General features: G+C 44.3%; 3 protein-coding genes across 3 annotated transcripts; 2 read left to right on the top strand and 1 right to left on the bottom strand.

The window, feature by feature from the left end:
• Positions 1–1,135: 1,135 nt before the first annotated feature.
• Positions 1,136–8,056, top strand: LOC134318529 (glutathione hydrolase 1 proenzyme-like). Its single transcript, XM_062999516.1, has 12 exons — positions 1,136–1,305; positions 1,514–1,644; positions 2,210–2,299; positions 2,435–2,627; positions 3,762–3,922; positions 4,022–4,171; positions 5,069–5,205; positions 5,399–5,586; positions 6,858–6,985; positions 7,158–7,270; positions 7,542–7,655; positions 7,910–8,056. Exons 1-12 carry the CDS (start codon positions 1,136–1,138, stop codon positions 8,054–8,056), a joined length of 1,722 nt encoding a protein of 573 aa, XP_062855586.1.
• A 2,855-nt stretch (positions 8,057–10,911) lies between these two features.
• Positions 10,912–17,952, bottom strand: LOC134318470 (mucin-22-like). The gene is made up of 2 exons (XM_062999432.1): positions 12,134–17,952; positions 10,912–11,228 (listed from the first exon to the last, which is right to left on the bottom strand). The coding sequence occupies exons 1-2, from the start codon at positions 17,898–17,900 to the stop codon at positions 11,173–11,175; spliced, it is 5,823 nt and encodes a 1,940-aa protein (XP_062855502.1). The 5' UTR covers positions 17,901–17,952; the 3' UTR covers positions 10,912–11,172.
• Positions 17,953–22,153: 4,201 nt separating this feature from the next.
• On the top strand, positions 22,154–24,006 carry LOC134317499 (glutathione hydrolase light chain 2-like). Its single transcript, XM_062998198.1, is given in 4 exon segments — positions 22,154–22,329; positions 23,452–23,579; positions 23,752–23,806; positions 23,808–24,006. Coding segments are annotated over 4 exon segments (558 nt in total).
• The last annotated feature ends 440 nt before the right edge of the window (positions 24,007–24,446 follow it).

Genomic DNA, 24,446 nt, shown 5'->3' with positions numbered 1-24,446 from the left:
ATAAAGTGCTCAGTGAGTGAACATATTTGACCGGCCAGCATGAAACAAAACCACATTGTGAACAAGCCGACACCCCTAATTACAGTAATGACATGTTTGTCTGGTTATAATCAGAGCCTGGACGTAATAACAGCCTTAATAACATCTCAGCTGGTCAGAACATCACGTCTCACTGGGATCATTTACGCCTCACAGCTCACATTCAGCTTCATCAGGGAATCAGGTGTGAACGTCCTGTAGTCTGGTCTCAGAGGTGGAAGGTTCAGAAGGTAAGAAACCTGGAGATTTTGGGGCCCTTGGTCTTTCTATGAGCTGCACTGTGATAAATGTGTTTGTTTTTTGTTGCTGCTGTTGTTCCTGATACATTATGGTCAAAAGTATGTGGACAGTCTGTGGGAGTAAATACATGCTTTCAGCTTTGTGTCAACGTTTTGAGGAAGGTCATATTGGTTCCATCATGAAGTGAGAATAAGGAGGACATGGTGTTATGAGGTAGGTGTTGAGCTCTGATCTCCTGATATCAACAATTGCAATCCAAGTCTTCTTGTTTAATCCACAGTTTTGTGAAAAGCCTTGGCAGAAGAGTGGAGGCTGTATATTTCTGCCCATCGTTTTGAAATAGGTCTGTCAGACAGACGTAAGGTCAGGTGTCCCAATACTTTTGTCCATAAAGTGTATATACAGGAAATGGTAACGATTTTAATTGTTAATCGACACCTTAATCAGGTTTCTTACATTACTTTGATCATTCCACCATAATACTAATACTACCACCACCTTGCTTCACAGTAGGTACAGTAAGGTTGGGTTTGAATTCCTCAGCTTTTCTCTTCTAACAAATTACTTGTAAAGCCCTGACATCAACCCCAATGAACACTTTGCCCACTTTGGGATGAATTGGAATGTCAGTTTTCTCATTTCCCCAGAGCCAGGCTTTGTAGTTTGCCATAAATTCCCACAGACGCACATCAAAACCTTCTGACCTCTGAGAAGAGTAGACACTGTTATAGAGTTCCTACATTAACCCCAATGGTTTTGGAATGAGATTTCCAACAAGCTCTGGTTGTTTGGGCATTTAGTGTGTGTTTTTGTTTGTGTTTGTGTGTGTGTGTGTATGTGTTGGAACAGGATCAGGATGAAGAAGTCTCTGGTTGCCGGCCTGGTGCTCGTCTTGGTGGCCCTTTTGGCGTTTTTCCTAGTTCTGATCATCTGGGTTGGAGATAAAAATTCCACCAGCAGCTCCGGTCATTTCTACTCGAGAGCGGCTGTAGCAGCCGACGCTGGGAAGTGCTCCGAAATCGGCAGGTAAGAAAAAGACAGTGTGGTTTATACACGGGGTGCCACAATAACAAAAACCTGGAATTATCATCTGGTTATGGTGGGACCAGTGACACTCAAAACCACTGGGCGAATGCATCCATTGCAGTGTTTCTGTGCATCTGAGGCTGTATATTAGACATTATAATTATGAGGAACAGTAAAGAACCTTCACACACACAATGTTTTTCTTCAGGGATATACTGAAGCGTAACGGTTCAGCAGTGGACGGCTCCATCGCGGCTCTGCTGTGTGTCGGCCTGCTGAACGCTCACAGTATGGGACTCGGAGGAGGACTGTTCTTCATCATCTATAACGCTTCGACAGGTGAGTCTCACTTCTCTGATCTGGACTCATCCCAAACACTGACACGCTCACTTCTGCGCTTTCTATAAATCCTCCACAGTTCAATTCCCAAGTTTAGACACACTTACACAATTTCACAGACGTCTGTGACTAAATTAAATTCCTTATAGTTTAGTTTCTTTAAATTCCCCAATAAACTCACAACCGGTGGCCAGCCGAGGAAGGTAAAGCCATTATCTCAGCGAGGGATTTCTACAGAGAGCACTACAGTACATGCACTAAGCAACATGCTATACTCTCTGTATTCCTTCACCCCTTGTGCGACTGCCTTGATCAGACGCTAGGAGTCACTGTTGCAATGGTAAGAGGTGATTCCCAGTCCAGCCTTTCCTCACTCAGACCTAACCAGGCCTGTTGTGCCGCTGAGATTTGGTCTCTACAGTGTTCTAAACAGTACCTTAACCAGCTACAATATCTATTATAATATAAATACAGTTTAATTATGGTAAAATTAAGCAAATGATTGGAGCTAAAGGTAAAGTTTGACTCGATTTGTGAAAGTGCACTGTGTGTGGTTTTCTGATAGGGAAGGTGGAGACCATCGACGCCAGAGAAACAGCGCCCATGAACGCCACAGCAGACATGTTTGGGAACAACACGCAGCTCTCACGAAGAGGTACCGAACATCCCGAGCCCCAAGAATGGGCTATCTATTTACTGGTGTCTTTCTTACATACCCTGGAGATCGAGTGTGATGCATTGGAAAGGATCTTTGCTTATTTTCAGTCGCATGTGTGTTCTGTATAACCAGGAGGATTATCCATTGCCATTCCCGGTGAGATCCGTGGGTACGAGCTGGCACACCGGCGGCATGGCCGTCTGCCCTGGAAGGAACTGTTTGAGCCGAGCATCGAGCTGGCACGCAGTGGGTTTCCTGTCGGCCGAGCTTTAGCTAACGCTATAGAAAGGAACCAGGAGTTTATTCTGAGTGATGTGGCCCTGTGGTGAGGATCCATTAACTTCAAATGTACTGTACAATAAATACTGTTCACCCCCGGTAACAGAGCTGCTAACAGACCATGTAACTCCTGTAACACAACATGTAGTACCCTATAATGCACCCAGTAACACCATGTAACACAGCCTGTTACACACCTTGTAACACCATGGACACAGCCTGTTGTATAACCTCTAACATATTACACACCTTGTAACACCACAGACACAGCCTGTTGTATAACTCGTAACACCCTATAACATACTTTGTAACACACTGTAACATAGCCTGTTACACACCTTGTAACACCATTGACACAGCCTGTTATATAACCTCTAACCTGTTACACACCTTGTAACACCATTGACACAGCCTGTTATATAACCTGTAACACCCTATAACACACTTTGTAACACACTGTAACATAGCCTGTAACACCTTGTAACACCATGTAACACAGCATGTTACATAACCTGTAACACCCTATAACATACTTTGTAACACCATGTAACACAGCCTGTTCCACACCTTGTAACACCATGTAACACAGCCTATTATATAACCTGTAACACCCTATAACATACTTTGTAACACCACGTAACACAGCCTGTTTCACACCTTGTAACAAATCCTACAATACAGCTTGTCTTGTCACTCAGCTTGTAACACACACTTAGACGTTTTGTAACACAGCCTGTAACACCCTATAACGCACCTTGTAAAACTATGTAACACCGTGTATTATATACTGTATATTTATGTAACATAGTGTATTATGTAACACGGCTCATAACACACTTTGTAATCCAGCCTGTAACATATTGTGTAACACCATCTGTTACACACCCTGTTACATGTCCTACAACGTCCAATAAACATGTCAAAATGACGCTGAAACACACCCTGCTCCTGCTGCTGTGTGGAATGTGTATTTTGAAGGTCATGGGTAAACAATCGTACTATTGATTGTTAATGTATTGATTGCATAAGGAGAATTACATAAGTAACTACTAAATTAGCATTTTTACTATTAAAAACACAATTATTAGCATTATTGTTTACTTTCTTTGTATTAATTCGCTGTTGTCCCGTACATTATAAACACTCTGACTCTTGTTTTCTTTTCTCTGTTTTGTTCTAGTGAAGTTTTCTGTAATGCTAATAAAACCATCCTGAGAGAAAATGATATTATCAGATTTCCTCGACTTGCTGATACGTACCAGATGATCGCTGAGGGAGGACCTGATGTTTTTTATAAGGGAGCCGTGGCTAACACAATAGTGAAGGACGTCCAGGCTGCAGGTCTTGTGAATGTGCATTTATTTAGCATTATTGAGTATTAATCACATTGCAGTTGTATGCTAATGCTAATCAGATTCTGACTGTTTTCTGATGATCCAGGTGGAATTATAACTCTGGAGGACCTGATGGGATATAAACCGGTGTTAAATGAAAACCCACCCAGGCTAAACATCGGTGAATACACAGTCCACGTCCCTGATGCTCCGTCCAGCGGCCCGGTGCTAGCGCTAATTCTCAAAATATTAGATGGTGAGTCTTTATGTGTTTGTCTGATTACGTTTTCTGGACCTGAGTGACTTTGGAACAAATGAAGTGACCAAATGAGGGACGATGTGCTGCATAAAATACTTCAACCTTTTAAACACTCAGACTTTATGCTAATTCAGTTTTAGCCACTTAGCGCTCATTAGCTCCGTTAGCTGAAGGAGTTAGAGATCAAACAGAAGAGCTGGAGGTCAGAGATCAAGTCCTTCAAAGATGATGAAGAGCCACCAGGAGAAAATGATTGGTTTAATGGAGCGATGCGGTGAATAATGAGCCGGATCAGACTGGGAATCTGAGCACACGTAAACTTTATGGCCAAAAGTATGTGGACACAAGACCGTAAGCTTGTTAGACCTCCTGATCAAAAATTAAGAACATTAATAGGGAGTATTAATGTTAGACAAACAGAGCGGCATCAGCCAGCTACTGGTCTAAACTGGTTTCTGCAGCCAAATACAAAACCATAACAAGTCTAAACTAAGTGGTAGCTGGTAAATGAGCACTAGTTAATGATGGGAATGGTGGGAACACAACAAATGCTGGACTTTAGGGCAATGTTGGCTCAGCGGTTAAGATGCTGGGTTAGGGTTTAGGGTTAGGGTTAGTAATCAGAAGGTTGCTATTTCCAGCCCGTACAGCCCGTACAGCCAGGTTGTTTGGATCGTATTTGATCACAATAAGTCGCTGCACTAACACGGAACCCAACGCTGGCAGGTGATAAGAAGTTGCCGCAGATAGGACATAGGGGGCGTGTGCTGATCCAACTCGAGTGTTTTTAGGCAGGAAAGTCTTTAAACTCTGCTGGACTTTGGTCCTTCAGGACCTCAGTAATAAGAAACAAATGTAGTAACTGGAAAATCTGTTGCTGCTGCTTCTGTACAGGTTACAATTTCTCACCCGGAAGTGTGTCGACGGCGGAGAGGAAGACGCTAACGTATCACCGTATCGTCGAGGCTTTCCGCTTCGCCTTCGCTAAGAGAAGCAAGCTAGGCGATCCACGCTACCTCAACATCACCGACGTAATCGTGCTAAACATTATCTGCACACGTTCTGTAAACGAGTTCTGTGATTGTATTATTAGAACACTCGTCTTTGTACCAGAAAATATGCAGCTTCAGGACACAACATGAGCTTGAATTTTATTATATCGTTATTTATTATATTTTATTGTATTATATTATTATTTTGTGGGTTTCTTTTGCCCCTCCACAGCTCATCCACAACATGACCTCAGATTACTTTGCAGCTGATATTCGGAGGAAGATCTCAGATGACACCACTCATCCCGACAGCTACTACGAGCCTGAGTACTTCGTCCCTGATAATCACGGGACGGCTCACCTATCCATCATCGCTGAGGACGGGAGCGCGGTGGCAGCGACGAGCACCATCAACCTGTAGTACGATCAACCGCGACCACACCAACTCACACCAACCTGTAGTTACAGCAAACACAAACACACTAACCCGTAGTAACACCGACCACACCGACCTGTAGTTACACCAAACACAACCACACCAACCTTTAGTGATACCAGCCATAATCACATCATCAACCTGTATTTACACCAAACACAATCACACCAACCTGTATTTACACCAGTCACAGCCAACTGTATTTACACCAATCACACCAACCTGTAGCGACACCAAACACAACCACACCAACCTTTAGTGACACCAGCCATAATCACATCATCAACCTGTAGTTACACCAAACACAACCACACCAACCTGTAGTATGATTAATCACAACCACAACATGCTGAAGTAAAACCAATTACACCAACCTATATTGACACAAAACACAATAACACAAACCTAAAGTAACACAAAACACAATCACACCAATCTGTAGTTACACCAAGCACAATCACACCAACCTGTAGTAACAATAAACACAATCACACCAACCTGTAGTTACACCAAACACAATCACACCAACCTGTAGTAAAACAAAACACTATTACACCAACTTGTAGTGACACCAAACACAATCACACCAATCTGTAGTTACACCAAGCACAATCACACTATCAACCTGTAGTAACACCAAACACAATCACACCAACCTGTAGTGACACCAAACACAATCACACCAATCTGTAGTTACACCAAGCACAATCACACTATCAACCTGTAGTAACACCAAACACAATCACACCAACCTGTAGTAACAATAAACACAATCACACCAACCTGTAGTAAAACAAAACACTATTACACCAACCTGTAGTTACACCAAACACAATCACACCAACCTGTAGTACCACCAATTACACCAATTAGCAGTAACACCAAACACACCAACCTTTAGTACCACCAGACACAATTACACCAACCTTTAGTTACACCAATCACATCAAGCTGTAGTAACAATGAACACAATCACATCAACTTGTAGGAACACCAAACACAATCACACCACTATGATCAACCACGGCCACACCAACATGCAGTAACACCAAACACAATTACACCAACCTGTGTTTTTTCACACAACAGCTCCCACTAACATACCTACACCTACAACAATGTAGTAACACAAATCAGTGCCTTCTGACAGATGACTGGAGTGTTTTGGTAAACTCAGTGTGACGCAGTTTGATATTAATAAAGGTTTTGAATTACTGATGGAATGAAATCAGTTCTTGATTGTGTTTATGTGAAGTTTTGGATCAAAAGTGATGTCGCGCTCGACTGGTATCATCTTTAATGATGAGATGGATGATTTCAGCTCACCGTACATCACCAACGACTTTGAGATCCCACCGTCTCCCAATAACGTCATCCAGCCAGGTACCAGAATTCATCAAATGTTTAGATTTACTTCCATAGAAGTGATATACTGTTATATACTGAGACGTTAACATGTGCAGTTATATCATGGACACGAAAATATGTCACACGTTTGCTATGAAGGAACCCTGACCACCCTCCAGTCTACCCAGATGTTTTCTGTATGATCCAGGTAAGAGGCCGCTCTCGTCCATGTGCCCCACCATCATTTTCGACAAACAGAACAAAGTTAAACTGGTGGTCGGAGCTTCTGGAGGGACGCAGATCACTACAGCAACAGCTCTGGTAACACCTCATGATTACCCACAATTCCCATTCATCATAGATTTAATTATAGTAGATAAAGTGGGCGGTCAAAAGTTTACATACACCAATATCATCTGTACAAAGAAAGCTCATGGAACAGTGGTCTCTTTGCCAAGGCTGGAAAGAAAACTCAAACTATCATCTTGTAAATGTGCCCGTATAGTCAAGCAGTGAAGGTACTGGACTAGATAATGGAAGGTTGCTGGTTCAAGCCCCACCACTGCTAGGCTACAACTATTCTTTTTTCCAGGTGATCCTGAACTCTCTCTTCTTCAACTACGACCTGAAGAAAGCCGTGACGGAACCTCGCCTTCACAATCAGCTCAACCCCAACACAACCATCGTGGAGCAGGACTTTGAGAAGGTTCTCAGATATCATATCAAAACATAAAACTCATTACAATATACACTACTGAGCCAAAAGTATGTGGACACCTAACCATGAACTCCCATTCCAAAACCTTCTGCTGCATAGTCTCCTCTGGAAAGGCTCTTCTGGCTTACAATTGGGGTTCCAAGTCATACTGGTGTTCTGTGGGGTCTGGGTCAGGGCGTGTACATATGTTTGACTGTATAGTAAATACGGTTGTGATTATGTTATTCTGTGTGTGTTTACAGGCTGTGATAGATGGTCTAACACAGAAGAACCACGTGACCGAGTTGATGAGGAGTCCCGGTGCGGTGGTCCAGGCCGTGCTGAGGCAGGGAGATCTGATCTACGCTGAATCCGATCCCAGGAAAGGAGGACTTCCGGCAGGCTACTGACACCACCGTGAAACCAGAACATCAACACACGAAGCAGCTTCATGGACGTACTGCTGTTTAAAAGTTTTTTAACAACTTGACATTGTGAAAACAAATCATTAAAAATATATAATTAAATATGATTCTCCAAAGAGAGCCGGAGCGTGTACAGAGAGACACACTATGCTCTATGTGTTCTTCCACTCACTTGACCGGACAGGAGGTGTTGCTGTTGCGACAGCAATAAAGAGGAACCCTATCCAACCGTCTCTCCCACAGCGCATGGCGAGGACTGTAGCACCTCAGAGACCCAAACTCAGGAGATTTAAACTCTACATAGTGGCGAGATAGTTTAGACCACTAGAGTCCTTTTTAAACAGGATTTTGGGTTGGGCGCATGCTAAATAAAAACAAAGCCTAGCTAGAAAATCAAAGCTGATGGCTGACCCAGCAGTATAGTTTGTGTCAGGATTAGTGATGGTGGTGCTGAGGTGGGACTGGGGAGGAACTTCAACGTCCATGCGGTCATGAAACACACCAGTTCTGAGTCTATAGTGAACTGGGAGGTATTTTCCTTCTTGTTTTTATTTTTATTTTTATAAGATTGTGATAATATTGTACCCACCACATACCTGTATGCTTACAATCAAGTTAGTATTGAGCTGACTGACCGGCCTCCAGGAGAAGAAAAATGTAAATACTGGCAGCACCTGCAATTTATTCCTAAATTGAATTGAATTAAATCCATATTGCCTACACGGAAATGTAATATATGACATATGTATATGCTCCTATGTCAATAATGGTTTTTCCACATATGTCACCTGTATAGTGATATATTATTATAACATGTACATATACTAAATATATCTATAGCATTATTTTTTATATGATAATTTGTGGTGTACAGCCAAAACAATAAAACCACCTCCTTTTATTTAGAAAAAATTTCATTTTTGTAAACATTCATTTATTTATTACAGATTAATAAATCTATTAAAGTCTACAAAAGTCAATGTATTAAAATCAAACTATCAATGTTCCTTATCTACTACATATTTTATTTTTATTTTTATATTAATTTAATATGAAGATCAATAAAACAGAATTTTATTTAGAAATGTTTCTTGTATATCGGCATCAATTTGAAGTTCCAATTTATAAAGATTTTCATAATATGTTTTAAATGTGTTATTATTAATTTCTTTGGGATTTGTTGTATTGACCCCTGTGTTATTCCTTATTTCAGATATTGCTTTTTTATTTTGTAGAGATTTAATTCGCCAAGCCAATAATTTCCCAGCTTTCTCCCCTTGATCATAATAAGTCTGTTTTAATCTATTTATACTAGCTAAGGCGTTATTTGCCATTAATTCCTCATATTGAGCCTTTAGGAGTGCAAGCCCTTGCTGATGTTCTGGACTGTTATCTATTTGCAGGTCATCTTCTAGTGCTTTAATATCTCGTTCTAGTTGAATCAACCTGCTTCTGAACATTTGGGATTTGTAACTAGTGTAACTCAGTATCTGCCCTCTGATACTAAAGAAGATGTTTGGGAAGTGTTCAGCTGAAAGTATAGATTTATTAGTTCCTCAGTATACTTTATAAAATCTGGGTCTTGCATGCAACCGATTGAGGTTAAGGCGCCACCTAGGGGTGTCCTTAAATTTCTCCAATGTTCTGTACTCCATGGAGACTGGAGCATGGTCAGAGAGAACTATACCACTATAACAAAAACAACCTTCCACATTTGATATCAAAGATTTTGAAATTAGAAAGAAATCTAATCGGGAATAAGATTTATATGTTGCTGAGAAACAAGAATATTGTTTCTTATTTGGGTTTAAGGTCCTCCATATCTCACATAGTCCTAACTCTTCCATGAAACTAGTGATAGTTTTTCTTAATTGGCTATGAGTGCTATCTTTACCAAACAGTCGATCCAATTTTGGTACCAAAGTACTGAAATCCCTACCTATAATGATATATCCTATTAGTGCAGCCAGTGTTAAAAATACACTCTCAAAAATGTTGGTTGATCCCTAGTAGGGCCATAAATATCAACGAGATTGAGACATTTCCCAAGTGAATGAACCTGTACTATGATCAATCTACCACTCATATCTACCTCAACATTGTTGACCTGAAAAGGAATAGACTTGTGAATTAAAATAGCCACTCCTCTGGCTTGAGATAAAAAATTAGCAGTAAAAACTTGTAAAAACTAATGGCATCATTCGCTGTTAGATGTGTTTCCTGAAGAAACACCATATTTGCCTTCAAGTACTTAAGCCTAGGCCTCTAACATTCCACGACGTTATCCTACACAAGTTATTAACCGTCACTTATCCTGATATTTTGCAATTATGATACTATTTGCAAATATTAACTTGATACAAATAGAGATGAATAACCTGGATAATCACCAAAAGAAAATAAATTAAAAGTGTCACTGCATTATAAAAGACACCAAAGTAACAACAAAACAACACACATAAACATGGTACAATTTGAACAAGTACCAACCCAAACTTGGGTTAACACCACCCAGACTGCCTTAAACTAACTTTAACTCTAACTTCCTTAATGTCATCTAGTTCTTTACAAAAAAGAGCAGTACATTATCTACTGCACACATGAACCTGAGCTTCGGAACATATCTTTATCTATTGTCTGTTGTACACTACTCTGTCCGTCAACACTTGGTCACGGACAATATTTTAAAATTATTTAAAGTTATTTATTTTAAGTATTTTACAACTTATATAACAAGCACTAATTAAATGCCAAGCATGCGTTTTAGTCTAATAAGTTTATATAAAAACACAGTTATAAAACAGTTAAAGTCAATATAAAAAATACAACAAAAGCCGAACTTTACTTTTAGTCAAATCAATTTTATTTTTATAGCACCATTTACAATGAACATTGTCTCAAAGCAACTTTACAGACTCAGACTATTATTGATCAGAAGGTTGCTGGTTCAAGCCCCATTGCTGCAAAGTTGCCACAGTTTGGCCCCTGAGCAAGGACTTAAACACTGTCTGATCTCTTTCATATGATCCAATTTTTAGTTTTTAATTTCTTTGTCCCGAGCCAGCATTATGGTCAGTCAGTGCTTTGTAAGCCCTTATAAATTAAGGGTTTTGTGTCCGGCGTGAAAAACGGATCACGACTATTGAGGTGTAGCGACCTAAACAAGAACGGAACAATTATTATTATTATTCAGATTAGTTCCTACACTGTGTATATTTAATATACTGTATATATATACATTTACTCTCTACACACTCACCCACCCACTCACTCACCCACTCACCCTCCCTCCATACACTCACCCTTCACACACACTCACCCACTCTCCATACACTCACCCTTCACACACTCTCACCCACTCTCCATACACTCACCCTTCACATACACTCACCCACTCTCCATACACTCACCCTTCACACACACTCACCCTCCCTCCATACACTCACCCTTCACACACACTCACCCACTCTCCATACACTCACCCTTCACACACACTCACCCACTCTCCATACACTCACCCTTCACACACACTCACCCACTCTCCATACACTCACCCTTCACACACTCTCACCCACTCTCCATACACTCACCCTTCACACACACTCACCCACTCTCCATACACTCACCCTTCACACACACTCACCCACTCTCCATACACTCACCCTTCACACACACTCACCCACTCTCCATACACTCACCCTTCACATACACTCACCCACTCACCCTTCACACACACTCACCCACTCTCCATACACTCACCCTTCACACACACTCACCCACTCTCCATACACTCACCCTTCACACACTCTCACCCACTCTCCATACACTCACCCTTCACACACACTCACCCACTCTCCATACACTCACCCTTCACATACACTCACCCACTCTCCATACACTCACCCTTCACATACACTCACCCACTCACCCACTCACCCTTCACACACACTCACCCACTCTCCATACACTCACCCTTCACATACACTCACCCACTCTCCATACACTCACCCTTCACACACTCTCACCCACTCTCCATACACTCACCCACTCACACACACTCACCCTGTCTAATGTTCGCCAACATGTTTTCCACCCGTGTCTCTACTAGCTGTATACCGTCCTCCAGCACATTCTCCACCTGTGTCCCTTCTGACTGTCTAACGTTCACCTGTGTCTCTTCTGACTGTCTAACGTCCTCCGACACATTGTCTACCAGTGTCCCTTCTGACTGTCTCCTGTCCTCCGACACATTGTCCACCTGTGTCCCTTCTGACTGTCTCCTGTCCTCCGACACATTGTCCACCTGTGTCCCTTCTGACTGTCTAATGTCCTCCGACACATTGTCCACCTGTGTTCCTTCTGACTGTCTCCTGTCCTCCGACACATTGTCCACCGGTGTCCCTTCTGACTGTCTAACGTCCTCCGACACATTGCCCACCTGTGTCCCTTCTGACTGTCTAACATCGTCCGACACATTGTCCATCTGTGTCCCTTCTGACTGTCTAACGTCCTCCAACACATTGTCCACCGGGGTCCCTTCTGACTGTCTTCTGTCCTCCTGCACATTGTCCACCGGTGTCCCTTCTGACTGTCTAACGTCCTCCGACACATTGTCCACCGGTGTCCCTTCTGACTGTCTAACGTCCTCCAACACATTGTCCACCGGTGTCCCTTCTGACTGTCTCCTGTCCTCCTGCACATTGTCCACCGGTGTCCCTTCTAACTGTCTAACACCCTCCTGCACATTGTCCACCGGTGTCCCTTCTGACTGTCTCCTGTCCTCCTGCACATTGTCCACCGGTGTCCCTTCTGACTGTCTAACACCCTCCTGCACATTGTCCACCTGTGTCCCTTCTGACTGTCTCCTGTCCTCCTGCACATTGTCCACCGGTGTCCCTTCTGACTGTCTAACACCCTCCTGCACATTGTCCACCGGTGTCCCTTCTGACTGTCTCCTGTCCTCCTGCACATTGTCCACCGGTGTCCCTTCTGACTGTCTAACGTCCTCCAACACATTGTCCACCGGTGTCCCTTCTGACTGTCTTCTGTCCTCCTGCACATTGTCCATCTGTGTCCCTTCTGACTGTCTAACGCCCTCCGACACATTGCCCATCTGTGTCCCTTCTGACTTTCTAACATCCTCCGACACATTGTCCACCGGTGTCCCTTCTGACTGTCTAACGTCCTCCGACACATTGTCCACCGGTGTCCCTTCTGACTGTCTCCTGTCCTCCGACACATTGTCCACCTGTGTCCCTTCTGACTGTCTAACACCCTCCAAAACATTGTCCACTGGTGTCCCTTCTGACTGTCTAACGTCCTCCAACACATTGTCCACCGGTGTCCCTTCTGACTGTCTTTTGTCCTTCTGCACATTGTCCACCGGTGTCCCTTCTGACTGTCTAACGTCTGCCGACACATTGTCCACAGGTGTCCCTTCTGACTGTCTCCTGTCCTCCGACACATTGTCCACCTGTGTCCCTTCTGACTGTCTAACACCCTCCTGCACATTGTCCACCGGTGTCCCTTCTGTCTGTCTAACGTCCTCCAAAACATTGTCCACTGGTGTCCCTTCTGACTGTCTAACGTCCTTCAACACATTGTCCACCGGTGTCCCTTCTGACTGTCTTTTGTCCTCCTGCACATTGTCCACAGGTGTCAATTCTGACTGTCTAACGTCCGCCGACACATTGTCCACAGGTGTCCCTTCTGACTGTCTCCTGTCCTCCGACAAATTGTCCACTGGTGTCCCTTCTGACTGTCTCCTGTCCTCCGACACAATGTCCATCTGTGTCCCTTCTGACTGTCTAACACCCTCCGACACAATGTCCATCTGTGTCCCTTCGGACTGTCTAACACCCTCCTGCACATTGTCCACCGGTGTCCCTTCTGACTGTCTAACGTCCTCCAACACATTGTCCACCGGTGTCCCTTCTGACTGTCTCCTGTTCTCCTGCACATTGTCCACCGGTGTCCCTTCTGACTGTCTCCTGTCCTCCGACACATTGTCCATCTGTGTCCCTTCTGACTGTCTAACATCCTCCGACACATTGTCCACCTGTGTCCCTTCTGACTGTCTAATGTCCTCCGACACATTGTCCACCTGTGTCCCTTCTGACTGTCTCCTGTCCTCCGACACATTGTCCACCGGTGTCCCTTCTGACTGTCTAACGTCCTCCGACACATTGCCCACCTGTGTCCCTTCTGACTGTCTAACATCGTCCGACACATTGTCCATCTGTGTCCCTTCTGACTGTCTAACGTCCTCCAACACATTGTCCACCGGGGTCCCTTCTGACTGTCTTCTGTCCTCCTGCACATTGTCCACCGGTGTCCCTTCTGACTGTCTCCTGTCCTCCGACACATTGTCCACCGGTGTCCCTTCTGACTGTCTCCTGTCCTCCGACACATTGTCCACCGGTGTCCCTTCTGACTGTCTAATGTCCTCCGACACATTGTCCACCGGTGTCCCTTCTGACTGTCTCCTGTCCTCCTGCACATTGTCCACCGGTGTCCCTTCTGACTGTCTCCTGTCCTCCTGCACATTGTCCACCGGTGTTCCTTCTGACTGTCTCCTGTCCTCCTGCACATTGTCCACCGGGTTCCCTTCTGACTGTCTAACGTCCACCGGTGTCCCTTCTGACTGTCTAACGTCCTCCAGCACATTCTCCACCTGTGTCCCTTCTGACTGTCTAACGTTCACCGGTATCTCTTCTGACTGTCTCCTGTCCTCCGACACATTGTCCACCTGTGTCCCTTCTGACTGTCTCCTGTCCTCCGACACATTGTCCACCTGTGTCCCTTCTGACTGTCTAATGTCCTCCGACACATTGTCCACCTGTGTTCCTTCTGACTGTCTCCTGTCCTCCGACACATTGTCCACCGGTGTCCCTTCTGACTGTCTAACGTCCTCCGACACATTGCCCACCTGTGTCCCTTCTGACTGTCTAACATCGTCCGACACATTGTCCATCTGTGTCCCTTCTGACTGTCTAACGTCCTCCAACACATTGTCCACCGGGGTCCCTTCTGACTGTCTTCTGTCCTCCTGCACATTGTCCACCGGTGTCCCTTCTGACTGTCTAACGTCCTCCGACACATTGTCCACCGGTGTCCCTTCTGACTGTCTAACGTCCTCCAACACATTGTCCACCGGTGTCCCTTCTGACTGTCTCCTGTCCTCCTGCACATTGTCCACCGGTGTCCCTTCTAACTGTCTAACACCCTCCTGCACATTGTCCACCGGTGTCCCTTCTGACTGTCTCCTGTCCTCCTGCACATTGTCCACCGGTGTCCCTTCTGACTGTCTAACACCCTCCTGCACATTGTCCACCTGTGTCCCTTCTGACTGTCTCCTGTCCTCCTGCACATTGTCCACCGGTGTCCCTTCTGACTGTCTAACACCCTCCTGCACATTGTCCACCGGTGTCCCTTCTGACTGTCTCCTGTCCTCCTGCACATTGTCCACCGGTGTCCCTTCTGACTGTCTAACGTCCTCCAACACATTGTCCACCGGTGTCCCTTCTGACTGTCTTCTGTCCTCCTGCACATTGTCCATCTGTGTCCCTTCTGACTGTCTAACGCCCTCCGACACATTGCCCATCTGTGTCCCTTCTGACTTTCTAACATCCTCCGACACATTGTCCACCGGTGTCCCTTCTGACTGTCTAACGTCCTCCGACACATTGTCCACCGGTGTCCCTTCTGACTGTCTCCTGTCCTCCGACACATTGTCCACCTGTGTCCCTTCTGACTGTCTAACACCCTCCAAAACATTGTCCACTGGTGTCCCTTCTGACTGTCTAACGTCCTCCAACACATTGTCCACCGGTGTCCCTTCTGACTGTCTTTTGTCCTTCTGCACATTGTCCACCGGTGTCCCTTCTGACTGTCTAACGTCTGCCGACACATTGTCCACAGGTGTCCCTTCTGACTGTCTCCTGTCCTCCGACACATTGTCCACCTGTGTCCCTTCTGACTGTCTAACACCCTCCTGCACATTGTCCACCGGTGTCCCTTCTGTCTGTCTAACGTCCTCCAAAACATTGTCCACTGGTGTCCCTTCTGACTGTCTAACGTCCTTCAACACATTGTCCACCGGTGTCCCTTCTGACTGTCTTTTGTCCTCCTGCACATTGTCCACAGGTGTCAATTCTGACTGTCTAACGTCCGCCGACACATTGTCCACAGGTGTCCCTTCTGACTGTCTCCTGTCCTCCGACAAATTGTCCACTGGTGTCCCTTCTGACTGTCTCCTGTCCTCCGACACAATGTCCATCTGTGTCCCTTCTGACTGTCTAACACCCTCCGACACAATGTCCATCTGTGTCCCTTCGGACTGTCTAACACCCTCCTGCACATTGTCCACCGGTGTCCCTTCTGACTGTCTAACGTCCTCCAACACATTGTCCACCGGTGTCCCTTCTGACTGTCTCCTGTTCTCCTGCACATTGTCCACCGGTGTCCCTTCTGACTGTCTCCTGTCCTCCGACACATTGTCCATCTGTGTCCCTTCTGACTGTCTAACATCCTCCGACACATTGTCCATCTGTGTCCCTTCTGACTTTCTAACATCCTCCGACACATTGTCCACCGGTGTCCCTTCTGACTGTCTCCTGTCCTCCTGCACATTGTCCATCTGTGTCCCTTCTGACTGTCTAACGCCCTCCGACACATTGCCCATCTGTGTCCCTTCTGACTTTCTAACATCCTCCGACACATTGTCCACCGGTGTCCCTTCTGACTGTCTAACGTCCTCCGACACATTGTCCACCGGTGTCCCTTCTGACTGTCTCCTGTCCTCCGACACATTGTCCACCTGTGTCCCTTCTGACTGTCTAACACCCTCCTGCACATTGTCCACCGGTGTCCCTTCTGACTGTCTAACGTCCTCCAAAACATTGTCCACTGGTGTCCCTTCTGACTGTCTAACGTCCTCCAACACATTGTCCACCGGTGTCCCTTCTGACTGTCTTTTGTCCTCCTGCACATTGTCCACCGGTGTCCCTTCTGACTGTCTAACGTCTGCCGACACATTGTCCACAGGTGTCCCTTCTGACTGTCTCCTGTCCTCCGACACATTGTCCACCTGTGTCCCTTCTGACTGTCTAACACCCTCCTGCACATTGTCCACCGGTGTCCCTTCTGTCTGTCTAACGTCCTCCAAAACATTGTCCACTGGTGTCCCTTCTGACTGTCTAACGTCCTTCAACACATTGTCCACCGGTGTCCCTTCTGACTGTCTTTTGTCCTCCTGCACATTGTCCACAGGTGTCCCTTCTGACTGTCTAACGTCCGCCGACACATTGTCCACAGGTGTCCCTTCTGACTGTCTCCTGTCCTCCGACAAATTGTCCACTGGTGTCCCTTCTGACTGTCTCCTGTCCTCCGACACAATGTCCATCTGTGTCCCTTCTGACTGTCTAACACCCTCCGACACAATGTCCATCTGTGTCCCTTCGGACTGTCTAACACCCTCCTGCACATTGTCCACCGGTGTCCCTTCTGACTGTCTAACGTCCTCCAACACATTGTCCACCGGTGTCCCTTCTGACTGTCTCCTGTTCTCCTGCACATTGTCCACCGGTGTCCCTTCTGACTGTCTCCTGTTCTCCTGCACATTGTCCACCGGTGTCCCTTCTGACTGTCTCCTGTCCTGCGGAAGGTTTTCCTCCGGCTCCGGATGCACCGCGACATCTCGGGTGCGCTTAGATGCTCTAACCCATTTCTTGTAAAGCAGATAACAGCCGGCAGCGGCCGCAGCTGCAACGCCGACCGCGACGCCTGCTGAGCGCAGTCCGCCTCCCCATGTAAAGCCTCGGAACGCCATCGAGAATCCGCGGAACGCGCGTGATAAACCGCCGCGTGTGTCTCGGTCGAGTGTCGGTGAACGACTGACGGAGGCTCGTGCTGTCTGCGCTATTTATACCCTCGTGAGTGGAACTCTTCTACGTCATAAAGGTCTAGGCACCAGTGTTACCACCGACCCCCAACACTGATCAAATCCAAGGAGGATTGATTCATTTAACCATGATATGAATTGTTTCTGATCTATTTTATTAGGTTTCCATTTCAGTCAATAATGTATAATGTTATTATAGTTCATGTATAAATAATAATAACGCGATGCTGCGTGGAGTACTGTACTGTACTGTACTGTGTGCAGTGGTGTATAGTAATGAAGTAAATTACAGTAATAATACTTCGTTACAGTACTTAAGACGTTTTTTTATTACTTCTGTATCAACTTCTCCAACTTATTATGGATGATATTATGGCTGCTGCTTCAAGTTGACATATAAGTTAGAAATGTTGTTTTCTTAAAGTAAGAATACCAATATTTTTTGAGTTTAACACATGCCAATCAGGGAGTAGATACAGCCCAAAAAGATGATTTAAATACAGTTTATTTTACCCAGATATTTCGATTTACACTAATGGTTGAGATAGATAGATAGATAGATAGATAGATAGATAGATGGATAGATGGATAGATGGATAGATGGATAGATGGATGGATGGATGGATGGATGGATGGATGGATTGATGGGTGGGTGGGTGGGTGTGTGGGTGGGTAGGTAGATAGATAGATAGATAGATAGATAGATAGATAGATAGATAGATAGATAGATAGATAGATACTTTATTGATCCCGAAGGAAATTAAAGCCCCAGTAGCATAATACAACAAATAATTAACAGTACAGTACAAAACAAAAGCAAACAGAAAAAATAGAACTGAGTATTTCTTGTAATTTACATAAAATGAATAACTGGTAACTGTAACGAAGCATGATGTTTAGTTTTAGTGTAAAGATTGAATAGTAATTAAATTATTAAACAGTAAAGTGACGTGACAATACTGCACAATGAGGACAATATAGTCATACATATACATACACATATATACACATATACAGTGTATCACAAAAGTGAGTACACCCCTCACATTTCTGCAAATATTTCATTATATCTTTTCATGGGACAACACTATAGACATGAAACTTGGATATAACTTAGAGTAGTCAGTGTACAGCTTGTATAGCAGTGTAGATTTACTGTCTTCTGAAAATAACTCAACACACAGCCATTAATGTCTAAATAGCTGGCAACATAAGTGAGTACACCCCACAGTGAACATGTCCAAATTGTGCCCAAATGTGTCGTTGTCCCTCCCTGGTGTCATGTGTCAAGGTCCCAGGTGTAAATGGGGAGCAGGACTGTTAAATTTGGTGTTTTGGGTACAATTCTCTCATACTGGCCACTGGATATTCAACATGGCACCTCATGGCAAAGAACTCTCTGAGGATGTGAGAAATAGAATTGTTGCTCTCCACAAAGATGGCCTGGGCTATAAGAAGATTGCTAACACCCTGAAACTGAGCTACAGCATGGTGGCCAAGGTCATACAGCGGTTTTCCAGGACAGGTTCCACTCGGAACAGGCTTCGCTAGGGTCGACCAAAGAAGTTGAGTCCACGTGTTCGGCGTCATATCCAGAGGTTGGCTTTAAATAATAGACACATGAGTGCTGCCAGCATTGCTGCAGAGGTTGAAGACGTGGGAGGTCAGCCTGTCAGTGCTCAGACCATACGCCGCACACTGCATCAACTCGGTCTGCATGGTCGTCATCCCAGAAGGAAGCTGACGCACAAGAAAGCCCGCAAACAGTTTGCTGAAGACAAGCAGTCCAAGAACATGGATTACTGGAATGCCCTGTGGTCTGACGAGACCAAGATAAACTTGTTTGGCTCAGATGGTGTTCAGCATGTGTGGCGGCGCCCTGGTGAGAAGTACCGAGACAACTGTATCTTGCCTACAGTCAAGCATGGTGGTGGTAGCATCATGGTCTTGGGCTGCATGAGTGTTGCTGGCACTGGGGAGCTGCAGTTCATTGAGGGAAACATGAATTCCAACATGTACTGTGACATTCTGAAACAGAGCATGATCCCCTCCCTTAGAAAACTGGGCCTCATGGCAGTTTTCCAACAGGATAACGACCCCAAACACATCTCCAAGATGACAACTGCCTTGCTGAGGAAGCTGAAGGTAAAGGTGATGGACTAAACCCAATTGAGCACCTGTGGCGCATCCTCAAGTGGAAGGTGGAGGAGTTCAAGGTGTCTAACATCCACCAGCTCCGTGATGTCATCATGGAGGAGTGGAAGAGGATTCCAGTAGCAAACTGTGCAGCTCTGGTGAATTCCATGCCCAGGAGGGTTAAGGCAGTGCTGGATAATAATGGTGGTCACACAAAATATTGACACTTTGGGCACAATTTGGACATGTTCACTGTGGGGTGTACTCACTTATGTTGCCAGCCATTTAGACATTAATGGCTGTGTGTTGAGTTATTTTCAGAAGACAGTAAATCTACACTGCTATACAAGTTGTACACTGACTACTCTAAGTTATATCCAAGTTTTATTTCTATAGTGTTGTCCCATGAAAAGATATAATAAAATATTTGCAGAAATGTGAGGGGTGTACTCACTTTTGTGATACACTGTACATACATATACACACATGCAATTACATGTATATATATATATATACTGTATATACATACACGTTTGCACATGCATGTGCATACAAGTACATACACACATGGCTACATTAGGACCCTCAGTCTTTATCTGCAGCCAGCCGGCCCTGCCTGGTGGAGTTGTAGAGTCTAATGATAATATAATGATAATGAGTAGACCATTGAAGTGCTAAAAGTGTCACGTGTTTGGTGAGTGGACACAGTGGGTATTTAACAACTTCAGCAGCGCTGCTGTGTCTGATCCACTCATACCAGCACAACACACACTAACACACCACCACCACGTCAGTGTCACTGCAGTGCTGAGAATGATCCACCACCTAAATAATACCTGCTCTGTGGTGGTCCTGTGGGGGTCCTGAGCATTGAAGAACAGCATGAAAGGGGGTAACAAAGCATGTAGAGAAACAGATGGACTACAGTCAGTAATTGTAGAACTACAAAATGCTTCTATATGGTAAGTGGAGCTGATAACATGGACAGTGAGTGTAGAAACAAAGAGGTGGTTTTAATGTTATAGCTGATGTACACATAACTGTATGTGTACTGTACATCTATTACATTTGCGTTTGGGTGTCAGCACCATCTCTCATCCTAAAAGCTGCGTTACATTCAAAGCAGTTTATTTATGATTTTATTATGTGACGTGTCTGATCTTGTATGATATTCATGCAGAAGAATTAATCCTGCTGTACATGTGAATTATTTATGTTGATCTGTCAGAGCTGCTGGTGTTTGTTCCACTTGGGTCAAAAAACTGTAAACAGTTTAATGAACTTGTGTGACACCCTCTGGTTTTAATACAGTTAATGCGTACTGTGGTTTTGGGGGCATTATGACGAGTATTGACCCCAAAGTATGTAACTGTAGGTTTTAAAGCACCCATCTCCACAAGAGTCTGCCATGTTTTCATTTGTGAGCCATATAGATTATAATTGGAGTGCGTCTATAACAGGTTAAAAACCCCAGTTCAAAAGACACTTTATTAAACTCACAGTGCTCAGAATGATCCAACATTGTAGTGTCCTTGTGTCACCACACATTTCTACCTCATTTACAATAATAAGAATAAATGACACATTACCCAGTGCACCTTTAATTGTTAAACGGTCACATACTGCAGCTTTAATGTCTACATTTCTACACTAGATTCACACAGTTAAAGGGTATGGTGGTGCGACAGAGCAGGAGATCTTAGTGACCTGGGTTTGATCCTTATCTTCAGTCAGTGTCTGTGAGAAGCTTTGCATGTTCTCCTAGAGTGTGTACACATTTTCTCCATGAACTCAGGTTTCACCCCACTAAAGCATGCAGAAGGTGGACTGGCTGCTCTAAATGATTCCTTTAATGCTGAGTGAGTGATGGTCAGTGATGGACTGGCGCTCTGTCTTGTTGTATTATTAGAACTTCATACCAGAAAATACGCAGCCTCATGACACAACATGAGCTTGAATTTTATTATATTATTATTTATTATATTTTATTGTATTATATTATTATTTTGTGGGTTTCTTTCGCCCCTCCACAGCTCATCCACAACATGACCTCAGATTACTTTGCAGCTGATATTCGGAGGAAGATCTCAGATGACACCACTCATCCTGACAGCTACTACGAACCCGAGTACTTCGTCCCTGATAATCACGGGACGGCTCACCTATCCATCATCGCTGAGGACGGGAGCGCGGTGGCAGCGACGAGCACCATCAACCTGTAGTACGATCAACCATAACCACACCAAGTAGTAACATCAAACACACCAACCTGTAGTTACAGCAAACACAACCACACTAACCTGTACGTACACCAGACACACCAAGCTGTAGTGACACCAAACACAATCACACCAACCTGAACTTACACCAAACACAACCACATCAACCTTTAGTGACACCAGCCATAATCACATCATCAACCTGTAGTAACACCGAACACAATAACACCAACCTGTATTTTCACCAACCACACCAGCCTGTAGTTACACCAAACACAACCACACCAACCTGCACTATGATTAATTACAACCACAACATCCTGAAGTAACACCAATTACACCAACCTATATTGACATAAAACACAATAACACAAACCGAAAGTAACTCCAAACACAATCACACCAACCTGTAGTTACACCAAACACAATCACACCAACCTGTAGTTACACCAAACACAATCACACCAACCTGTAGTAAAACAAAACACTATTACACTAACCTATAGCGACACCAAACACAATAACACCAACCTGTAGTAAAAGAAAACACAATCACACCAACCTGTAGCGACACCAAACACAATCACATCAACCTTTAGTGAAACTAGATATAATCACACCATTAAACTGTAGTTACACCAAAGACAAAAACACCATCAACCTGCAGTAACACCGAAAACAATAACACCAACCTGTATTTTCACCAACCACACCAACCTGTAGTTACACCAAACACAACCACACCAACCTGTACTATGATTAATCACAACCACAACATCCTGAAGTAACACCAATTACACCAACCTATATTGACACAAAACACAATAACACAAACCTAAAGTAACACCAAACACAATCACACCAACCTGTAACCACACCACTATGATCAACCACGGCCACACCAACCTGCAGTAACACCAAACACAATTACACCAGCCTGTGTTTTTTCACACAACAGCTCCTACTAACATACCTACACCTACAACAATGTAATAACACAAATCAGTGCCTTCTGACAGATGACTGGAGTGTTTTGGTAAACTCAGTGTGATGCAGATTGATATTAATAAAAGTTTTGAATTACTGATGGAATGAAATCAGTTCTTGATTGTGTTTATGTGAAGTTTTGGATCAAAAGTGATGTCGCGCTCGACTGGTATCATCTTTAATGATGAGATGGATGATTTCAGCTCACCGTACATCACCAACGACTTTGAGATCCCACCGTCTCCCAATAACGTCATCCAGCCAGGTACCAGAATTCATCAAATGTTTAGATTTACTTCCATAGAAGTGATATACTGTTATATACTGAGACGTTAACATGTGCAGTTATATCATGGACACGAAAATATGTCACACGTTTGCTATAACGGAACCCTGACCACCCTCCAGTCTACCCAGATGTTTTCTGTATGATCCAGGTAAGAGGCCGCTCTCGTCCATGTGTCCCACCATCATTTTCGACAAACAGAACAAAGTTAAACTGGTGGTTGGAGCTTCTGGAGGGGTTTTTCTGTGTGTGTTTACAGGCTGTGATAGATGGTCTAACACAGAAGAACCACGTGACCGAGTTGATGAGGAGTCCCGGTGCGGTGGTCCAGGCCGTGCTGAGGCAGGGAGATCTGATCTACGCTGAATCCGATCCCAGGAAAGGAGGACTTCCGGCAGGCTACTGACTCCACCATGAAACCAGAACATCAACACACGAAGCAGCTTCATGGACGTACTGCTGTTTAAAAGTTTGTGGACACCAAGCTTTTTTTAACAACTTGACATTGTAAAGACAAACCATTAAAAATATATAATTAAATATGATTCTCCAAAGAGAGCCAGAGCGTGTACGGAGAGACACACTATGCTCTATGTGTTCTTCCACTCACTTGACCGGACAGCAGGTGTCGCTGTTGCGACAGCAATAAAGAGAAACCCTATCTGACCGGCTCTCCCACAGCGCATGGCCATTTTAAACTCTACATAGTGGCGAGATAGTTTAGACCACTAGAGTCATTTTTAAAAAAGGATTTTGGGTTGGGCGCATGCTAAATAAAAACAAAGTCTAGCTAGAAAATCAAAGCTGATGGCTGACCCAGCAGTATAGTTTGTGTCAGGATTAGTG

This window comes from Trichomycterus rosablanca, chromosome 7 (genome assembly GCF_030014385.1).
Source record: "Trichomycterus rosablanca isolate fTriRos1 chromosome 7, fTriRos1.hap1, whole genome shotgun sequence".
Taxonomy (NCBI): domain Eukaryota; kingdom Metazoa; phylum Chordata; class Actinopteri; order Siluriformes; family Trichomycteridae; genus Trichomycterus; species Trichomycterus rosablanca.
This window is presented reverse-complemented; position numbering and strand designations above follow the sequence as displayed.